Source organism: Ornithorhynchus anatinus, chromosome 18 (genome assembly GCF_004115215.2).
Source record: "Ornithorhynchus anatinus isolate Pmale09 chromosome 18, mOrnAna1.pri.v4, whole genome shotgun sequence".
NCBI lineage: Eukaryota > Metazoa > Chordata > Mammalia > Monotremata > Ornithorhynchidae > Ornithorhynchus > Ornithorhynchus anatinus.
The window spans coordinates 2,271,031-2,281,012 of NC_041745.1; the positions used below are offsets into that span (position 1 = coordinate 2,271,031).

General features: G+C 49.6%; 1 protein-coding gene across 1 annotated transcript; it reads right to left on the reverse strand.

Annotated features, from left to right (window-relative positions):
- Nucleotides 1-865: 865 nt before the first annotated feature.
- Nucleotides 866-6,418, reverse strand: TMEM69 (transmembrane protein 69). The gene is made up of 3 exons (XM_029046815.1): nucleotides 6,354-6,418; nucleotides 3,383-3,504; nucleotides 866-1,637 (listed from the first exon to the last, which is right to left on the reverse strand). The coding sequence occupies exons 2-3, from the start codon at nucleotides 3,422-3,424 to the stop codon at nucleotides 930-932; spliced, it is 750 nt and encodes a 249-aa protein (XP_028902648.1). The 5' UTR covers nucleotides 3,425-3,504; nucleotides 6,354-6,418; the 3' UTR covers nucleotides 866-929.
- Between the last annotated feature and the right edge of the window lie 3,564 nt (nucleotides 6,419-9,982).

Below are 9,982 nucleotides of genomic sequence, written 5' to 3' on the forward strand. Positions count from 1 at the left end.
AGTTCAATCACCTCTGGGGAAGCAGCAGGGCCTAGTGGATACAGCCCGGGCCTGGGAGTCGGAAGGAAGGACCTGGGTTGCAGTCCCAGATCGGCCGCCTGTCTGCTATGTGACCTGGGACAAGTCACTTCACTGGGCCTCAGTTACCTCATCTGTAAAATGGGAATCAAGACCGTGAGCCCCTTGGGGGACAGGAACTGTGTCCAACCTGCTTATCCTTTAATTACCCAGCGCTTAGAAAAGTACCTGGCAAATAGTAAGCGCTTAACAAATGTCATTTAAAAAAAAACATAAATCAATGGTATGTACTCAATGCTTACCGAATGCAGGGCTCTTTGGAAAATCAATAGAGTTGGCAGACATGCTCTCTGCCCACAGGGAGTTTAACATCTACGGGAACTGCAGTTCTCCAGTGATCCATACCTTGGGAATACATAAACATTACACGGCTGTGCCTAATTCTAGGGATTTCCAGTGCCACTTCCTTTCCGAGAAGCAGCTTTGTCCGGATAACTACACCGACCAGGCTTCGCCGCTCCCACAGCTCCACGACACGATTGCCAACGTGGGACCACCCGCTACTTTCCGCTTCCCGTCTCTTCTATCAGCAGAGGTCATGGGACCAGAAAATCTTTTTAAAATGGGATTCAAACTTCTGACCGAGAGATTCGAGAGTCTGGGGGGTGGAGATAAGGGGAGCGCGGATTTACCTCCTGCTCTCGGGTGAATAGCCAAAGCAACTCCAAGCCCCGTTTTGCCTCCCAACGTGAGTCAGGCGAAGAACGATACCTAGGAGATGGGAGGGAAAACTAAATCACCTCGAAGGGCCCTGCAGACGGAGAAAAGAAAAGCCACACACGAGAGATTGGCAGCTGAGGCACTGGAGGATCTGGTGAGACCCAGTAAAGAAGACCACGGTTTCACATTTGTTATATTTTACCGGGCCTCTTCGGACCTTTCTCTGGATAAAGATCTTGGAGGAGAAGTGTGGCTATAAGTGAAAACACCATGACTAAGGTCAGGACTATCTCCAGTGCTTTGAACCAGTTGACGCAATTGTTCAGAAGGAAGAGTTCGTTGTGTAAGGTCACCCCAAACCCCACGATCAGCAGGACGATGGCTTCGCTGAGGCCCTCGGAGAGGATGAAGGTGAACCACGCAAAGAAAATCGGAACGGTGCTTATGGCCAAGTTCATCAGGTCGGGCTTAGCCGGGCTGCCTTCGGGCAGGGCGTAGCCCCATCGGATGCCGCCCAGGAAGGCGAGGAGGCAGGTTCCGTACGCCATCTGAGTAAACGCCAGTATGGGCAAGTAAGACTTTGTCGCCACCATGATGAGGGGCGGGGCGACGAAAGGTATCATCCCCGCGGCGGCCAAATACCGGGCAGGCTTCGGGGTGGCGGGGAGGTATCCCAGGATGCGCGGCTGCTTCGGTGTGGCGACGGCAGGTTTCTTCTTCTTGAAGCAGCAGGGAGAAGCGTGGAAGCTCCGGGCCCCGCTCGAGCACGCCGGCGCCGGGGGTGCTGGCCAACATCTCCCCCGGATGGGGAGATGGTTCTTTTGGAGAGGCTGGAGGCAAGGGTAGGGGTGTACCCTCCTGACAGCTCCCTCCATCAGGGGAAGGGAGAATTTCTGGAGCTGCAAGGAAACGAGGAATTAAGAGCGTCTGCAAAACGGCTGGACGCAAGGGCAATCGGGACACGGGTCTCCTTCCGCTCCCCAGGGGAAATCAGTCGATCGATCGTGTTTGTAGAGCGCTTACTGTGCGCAGAGCACTGTACTGAGCGCTCGGGAGAGTACAGCACAATAATAGGACAGACACGTTCCCTGCCCACAATGAGCTTACATCTAGAGCGGGAGACAGACATCAATATAAATCAATAAGTTACAGATATATACATATGTTTAAAGGGAGCAAGTCAAGGCGACGCAGAAGAGAGTGGGAAAAGAATCAGTCAGTCGTATTTATTGAGTGTTTACTGTGTGCAGATCACTGTACTAAGCGCTCGGGAGACAGCAACAGACACATTCCCTGCCCACAACGAGCTTAAAGTCTAGAGGGGGAGACAGATGTTAACATAAATAAATGACAGATATGTACATAAGGGCTGTGGGACGGGGCAGGGGCGATGAATAAAGGGAGCGAATCAGGGCGATGTAAGAGGGAGTGGGAAAAGAGGAAATGAGGGTTTAGTCAGGGAAGGCCTTTTGGAGGAGATGGGCCTTCAATTAGGTTTTGAAGGTGGGAAAAGTCACTGTCTGTGGGATATGAAGAGGGAGGGTGATGTGACCCAAAGACAGGACGGGATCAAGGTACAGTGAGTAATTTGGCAATAGAGGAGCGACGCATGCAGGCTGAGCTGTAGTAGGAGAGTAAGGGGGCAAGGAAAACGCAACATCCCCTCAAAGTCACCTCTGGGCTCATCTTTTCACAATCCAGGGTTCAACTTAGTAAGACGACGATACTCGTATAATTATCATCATAAATATCAGCATCCTCCCTTCATTAAAAGGGAAATCAGCCTCCAGAAAAATGCCACTTCCTTTCCTCTCCAACCAAGTGGGTGAGTTGGTAAGTACGGTGCTTACTAAGACACCTGATCCACCTTTAGAAACTGCAGCGGCTACACCACCTTTCCCCAGCTGCTTAGGTCACTAAGTGACCTAGTGACTAAAGCCCGGGCCTGGGAGTCAGAGGGTCCTGGATTCTAATAGTGGCTCCACCACTTGTCAGCTGGGTGACCTTCGGCAAGTCTATTTCCCATCTCTGGGCCTCATTTTCCTCCTCTGTAAAATGGGGATTAAGACTATGAGCCCCACGTGGGATAATGGGCCAACCCCATTATCCCGTACCCATCCTAGCACTTAGTATATTGCCTGGCACACAATAAGCGCTTAACAAATACCAGAATTATTATTACCACCTCTCTGGTCCTTGTTCTTACTTCTGTTCCCATTATTTGTACACAATTTTCTTATGCCTGCCCTTCTTTTAAATTGTAAGTTTCTTGAGGGCAGGAAATCTTTAAGTTTCGCTTCTGTTTTACTTTCCCAACACTCCACAGGATGCAAAAGAGCTTAAAGATTAAAACAATTCTTTTTATGGGAAGGGAACGCGTTTGCTAATTCTGTTGTATCGTACTCTCCCAAGTGCTTAGTACAATGCTCTGCACGCCATAATCGCTCGATAAATATCACTGATTAAGAACTGCACCACTAATGAACGAGGACAATAACCGAGGGCCGACATTTTCCCCACTGTGAAGGGGAAAGCAGAGCTTTTAAGGCTGAAGTGCATTTTATCCAAAGAAGATGGAAACTCCCCTCTGGTCTGTGGGATAATTGAATCAGGGCTTTGGAGCCGAGAAATCTTCGAATCTTACCTGGAAAGGCAGCTGGCAACATCTCTGAATGAAATGAAACATACTGGCTCCACCCAAAGGTTTTCTTAGATAACGGAAAGTATCTTTATGACCCGTAAAATAAGTATATTTTGGCCGAGCCCCTGTGAAAGATACAAAAATGGCCATTTAAAACTTTTCTTCTGGGGTAAACTGCAACTTAACTGCTTATTAAGTGCTAGCAGAAATGTTAGATCGATAGGCTTCAAGATTCCCCACTCTTGACATACTGACTCTTTTTCAGGCACTTCTCCTCACCTCATGCTCTTCCCTGACTGCGTAGTGGGGAGAGCATGGGCCTGGAAGTCAGAAGGTCATGGGTTCTAATGGTCACAAGGTCACACTGACCATGGGCGGGGCCGGGATTAATAATAATACTACTGATGTTGGTATTTGTTGAGCGCTTACTAAGTGCCGAGCACTGTTCTAAGCGCTGGGGTACATACAGGGTGATGAGGTTGTCCCAGGTGGGGCTCACAGCCTTCACAGAAGCAGCATGGCTCGGTGGAAAGAGCCCGGGCTTGGGAGTCTGAGGTCATGGGTTCGAATCCTGACTCTGCCACTTGGCAACTGTGTGACTGGGGGCAAGTCGCTTCACTTCTCTGGGCCTCAGTTACTTCATCTGTAAAATGGGGATGAGGACTGGGAGCCTCACGTGGGACAACCCTCTGTCTACCCCAGCGCTTAGAAGTGTCTGGCACATAGTAAGCGCTTAACAAATACCAACATTAGTAGTAGTAGTGTGGCACAGTGGAAGAGCCTGGGCTGGGGAGTCAGAGGTCAAGGGTTCGAATCCTGCCTATGCCACTTGTCAGCTGGGTGACTGGGGCAAGTCACTTCCCTTCTCTGGGCCTCAGTTACTTCATCTGTAAAATGGGGATGAGGACTGGGAGCCTCACGTGGGACAACCCTCTGTCTACCCCAGCGCTTAGAAGTGTCTGGCACATAGTAAGCGCTTAACAAATACCAACATTATAATTATTATATTAACAAATACCAACATTAGTAGTAGTAGTGTGGCACAGTGGAAGAGCCTGGGCTGGGGAGTCAGAGGTCAAGGGTTCGAATCCTGCCTATGCCACTTGTCAGCTGGGTGACTGGGGCAAGTCACTTCCCTTCTCTGGGCCTCAGTTACTTCATCTGTAAAATGGGGATGAGGACTGGGAGCCTCATGTGGGACAACCCTCTGTCTACTCCAGCACTTAGAACAGTGTCTGGCACATAGTAAGCGCTTAACAAATACCAACATTATAATTATTATATTAACAAATACCAACATTAGTAGTAGTAGTATGGCACAGTGGAAAGAGCCCGGGCTGGGGAGTCAGAGGTCAAGGGTTCGAATCCTGCCTATGCCACTTGTCAGCTGGGTGACTTTGGGCAAGTCACTTCACTGGGCCTCAGTGACCTCATCTGGAAAATGGGAAGACTGGGAGCCCCAAGGGGGACAACCTCATCACCTTGTAACCCCCACCCCCAGAGCTTAGAACATTCATTCATTCAATAGTATTTATTGAGCGCTTCCTATGTGCAGAGCACTGTACTAAGCGCTTGGAATGGACAAATCGGTAACAAATAGAGACGGTCCCCGCCCTGTGATGGGCTTACAGTCTAATCAGGGAGACAAACAAGAACCATAGCAATAAATAGAATCAAGGGGATGAACATCTCATGAAAACAATAGCAAATAAATAGAATCAAGGCGATGTACATCTCCTTAATGACATAAATAGGGTAATGAAAATACAGAACAGTGCTTGGCACACAGTAGGCACTTAACAAATAGCACCATTATTATTATTCATCCCCATTTTAGAGAGGAGGGAAGTGAGGGCCGGAGAAGTGACCTGTCCAACGTCACACAGCGGACCAGGCCCGGGCTGCTTCCCCTTCGTCCTTATGGTGCGCTTACTGGGTGCAAAGCACTGTACTAAATGTTTGCGGCCGAAAGGAAGAGGCTGGTTTCAAGTGGCGGGGACGGTCTCGGTCTGTTGACCAACTGTCCGCTCCGAGCGCTTAGGACAGTGCTCTGCACAAAGTCTGCAGCCCCTACCAGAGAAGCAGCGTGGCTCAGTGGAAAGAGCATGGGCTTTGGAGTCAGAGGTCATGAGTTCGAATCCCAGCTCTGCCACTTGTCAGCTGTGTGACTGTGGGCAAGTCACTTCACTTCTCTGTGCCTCAGTTCCCTCATCTGTAAAATGGGGATGAAGACTGTGAGCCCCACGTGGGACAACCTGATTCCCCTGTGTCTACCCCAGCGCTTAGCACAGTGCTCGGCACATAGTAAGCGCTTAACAAATACCAACATTATTACCTGAGAAGCAGCGTGGCTCAGTGGAAAGAACCCGGGCTTGGGAGTCAAAGGGCATGGGTTCGAATCCCGGCTCTGCCCCTTGTCAGCTGGGTGACTAGAAGCAGCGTGGCTCAGTGGAAAGAGCTCGGGCTATGGAGTCGGAGGTCATGAGTTCAAATCCCGGCTCTTTCACTTGTCAGCTGGGTGACTGTGGGCAAGTCACTTCACTTCTCTGTGCCTCACTTACCTCATCTGTAAAATGGGGATGAAGACTGGGAGCCCCACGTGCGACAACCTGATTCCCCTGTGTCTCCCCCAGCGCTTAGAACAGTGCTCGGCACATAGGAAGCGCTTAACAAATACCAACATTATTAATAACATTATTACTTCTCTGGGCCTCAGTTCCCTCGCCTGGAAAATGGGGATGAAGACTGGGAGCCCCACGTGGGACAAGCTGATCTGCCACCTGTCAGCTGTGTGACTGTGGGCCAGTCACTTCACTTCTCTGGGCCTCAGTTCCCTCATCTGGAAAATGGGGATGAAGACTGGGAGCCCCACGTGGGACCACCTGATGACCCTGTCTCTCCCCCAGCGCTTAGAACAGTGCTCGGCACCAAGTAAGCGCTTAACAAATACCAACATTATTATTATTATTATTACCTGAGGCGCGCGCCAGGCCTCGCCGCCACGCGGAGCCCCGCGGGGTCAACCCCGTCCCCACAAGCCCTTCCGGGTCACCGCCCCCATTTTCCTTCCCCCTCTTCCGAGAGGGCCGCGTCCCACTTCCGGTCCGGCTGGAAACGCCGACCGCGCCCTCCAGTTCCGCCCCCCCCCCATTCAGTCATTCCTTCTAATAATAATTAAAAAAATGTTGGTATTTGTGAAGCGCTTATTAGGTGCAGAGCACTGTTCTAAGCGCTGGAGGGGATACAGGGCAATCAGGTGGTCCCACGTGAGGTTCACAGTTAATCCCCATTTTACAGATGAGGGAACTGAGGCCCAGAGAAGTGAAGTGACTCGCCCACAGTCACCCAGCTGACAAGTGGCAGAGGCGGGATTCGAACCCATGACCTCTGACTCCCAAGCCCGGGCTCTATCCCAGGTCTGCCACCTGTCAGCTGGGTGACTGTGGGCAAGTCACTTCACTGGGCCTCAGTGACCTCATCTGTAAAATGGGGATTAAGACTGTGAGCCCCATGTGGGACAACCTGATTCCCCTGTGGCTACTCCAGCGCTTAGAACAGTGCTCTGCACAGAGTAAGCGCTGAACAAATACCAACATTATTTCCACTGAGCCACGATGCTGGCATTTGTTCAGCGCTTACTCTGTGCCAAGCATTGTTCTAAGCGCTGGGGAGGATACAAGGTCATCAGGTTGTCCCACGTGGGGCTCCCAGTCTTCAGCCCCCTTTTCCAGATGAGGCCACTGAGGCCCAGTGAAATGAAATAATAATGATGGCATTTGTTAAGCACTTACTATGGGCCAAGCACTGTTCTAAGAGCTGGAGAGGATACAATAATAATAATGTTGTTATTTGTTAAGCACTTACTATGTGCAGAGCACTGTTCTAAGCACTGGAGAAGATACAGGGTAATCAGGTTGTCCCACGTGAGGCTCCCAGTCTTCATCCCCATTTGACAGAGGCACAGAGAAGTTAAGTGACTTGCCCTAAGTCACCCAGCTGACAAGCGGCTGAGCTGGCATTTGAACCCATGACCTCTGACACCCAAGCCGGGACTCCTTCCACTGAGCCATGCTGCTTCTCTGAAGTGACTTGCCCAAAGTCACCCAGCTGACAAGCGGTGGAGCAAGGATTCGAACCCATGACCTCGGACTCCCCAGCCCGGGCTCTTTCCCCCGAGCCACGCTGCTTCCCATTCATTCATTCAATCATCTTTATTGAGCGCTTACTGTGGGCAGCGCACTGTACTAAGCGCTTGGAAAGTACAATTTGGCAACAAGGGGCTCACAGGTTAGAAGGGGGAGATGGACAGCAAAACAAAAGAAGTAGACAGGCATCAACAGCATCAAAATGGATAAATAGAATTAGAGATATATACTCATTATTAATAAAAGAAATAGAATAATAAATATGTATGTATATACACATAAGTGCTGTGGAGCAGGTAGAGCAGAGGGAGGGAGTCGGGGCGATGGGGAGGGAAGGAGGAGCAGAGGAAAAGAGGGGCTCAGTCTGGGAAGGCCTCCTGAGTCTGGGAAGGCCCCCTTGACGTTTAATTCAGTTCCGGGCCCTTCTCAAATGGGGTCACCACGTACTTATAATAATAATAGTAATAATGGGTTTTGTTAAGTGCTTACTACGCGCCAGGCACTGTACTAAGCACTGAGGTGGATACAAGTTTATTAGGTTGGACACAGTCCCTGTCCCACATCACAGTCTTCAACCCCCTTTTACAGATGAGGGAAGTGAGGCCCAGAGAAGTGAAGTGACTTGCTCAAGGCCACACAGCAGACAAATGGCAGAGTCAGGATTAGAACCCATGACCTTCTGAGTCCCGGGCCTGTGCTCTATCCACTACTTCCACGCTGCTTCTCCAATGCTTCTTGAAATTAGCCTAGCACCGGAGACGGCAAGTCCCCTCTCCCTGTGAGGACTGAAGAGGCTTTTCTCTTCCCCAAAAGGGGGGAGAAAAGAGAATCTGTAAACTCCCGTCCCACCATGTCCGAGTCCTTGCACTTGAATTTGCACATTTGATTCACCCTTCCCTCAGCCCCCCGGCATTTGTGCACATATCCCGAGTTTATATTAATTTCTGTCCCCTCCCCACTAGCCTATAAACTCACTGTAGGAAAAGGAACATGTCTACCAACTCTTCCAAGCGCTTAGTACAGTCCTCTGCACATGGTAAGCACTCCATAAATACCATTGATCAACGGGCTAGAAATCTTATAATGCGTACTGTACTTTCCCAAGAGCTTACTACAGTGCTCTGCACACAGTAAGTGTTTAATAAATACGGTTAAATAAATGAATAAATGAATGGACGGGACCAGCAGAGGTCATCCCTTCCCGCTGAGTCTAACCTCTCCCCATGATCTTTCGTGAGGACCGGATCAATCAATCAATCGATGGTATTTATTGAGTACTTACTGTGTGCAGAATGCTGAACTAAGCGCTTGGGAGAGTATAATACCACAGAGTTGGTAGATATGTTCCTGGCTCACAATGAGTTTACAGTCCGGGGGGGATTCATTCATTCAAAATGTATTTATTGAGCACTTAGAGTGTGCAGTGCACTGTACTAAATGCTTGGGAAAGTACAATACAGAGACAATCCCTGCCCACAACGAGCTCACAGTCTAGGCCGGGGAACACACATCAATACAATAATAATAATGATGATGGCATGTGTTAAGCGCTTACTATGTGCCAAGCACTATTCTAAGCGCTTTTTTTCTAAGCACTGGATAGTATTTGTAAAGCACTTGCTATGTGCCAAGCACTGTTCTAAGCACTGGGGTAGATACAAGGTAATCAGATTGTCCCACGTGGGGCTCACAGTCTTCATCCCCATTTCACAGATGAGGTGGCTGAGGCATAGAGAAGTTAAGTGACTTACCCAAAGTCACACAGCTGACGAGTGGCGGAGGCGGGATTAGAACCCAGGTCCTTCTGACTCCCAAGGCTGTGCTCTTTCCACTAAGCCATGCTGCTTCTCTAAGTAAACAGCCATCAATCTAAATAAATAAAATGAAAGTTATATACATTGGTGCTATGCGGTGGGGAGAGGTTCCCTGCTGGCAATGACCTTGCAGTCCAGAGAAGGGGATTCATTCTTTCAATTGCATTTATTGGGCATTTCATTCATTCATTCAATCGTATTTGATGAGCGCTTACTGTGGGCAAAGCACTGTACTAAGCACTTGGGAGAGCACACTAAAACAACAGAGACATTCCTGCCCACCACGAGCTCACAGTCTAGAGGGGCGATTGAGGCAGCCACAAGCATCAGAAAGGCTCATTTTCCTGCTTGGGTGAAAGTAAGCGCTCAATAAATATGATTGAATGAATGAAAAAATGAAGGAATAATAATATTGGTATTTGTTAAGTACTTACTATGTGCTGAGCACTGTCCTCAGCGCTAGGATAGATACAGGGTAATCAGGTTGTCCTGTGTGAGGCTCACAGTCTTCATCCCCATCTTGCAGATGAGGCCACTGAGGCCCAGAGAAGTGAAGTGACTTGCCCCAAGTCACCCAGCTGACAGGTGGTGGAGTGGGGATTAGAACCCATGACCTCTGACTCCCAAGCCCGGGCTCTTTCCAC

Coding starts and splice junctions, on each gene's coding strand:
- TMEM69 (XM_029046815.1), bottom strand. CDS start 3,424: ATGTTTCATTTCATTCAGAGATGTTGCCAGCTGCCTTTCCAG. Junction 1,638..3,382: donor GTTGCCAGCTGCCTTTCCAG/GTAAGATTCGAA, acceptor GTTTCCTTGCAG/CTCCAGAAATTCTCCCTTCC.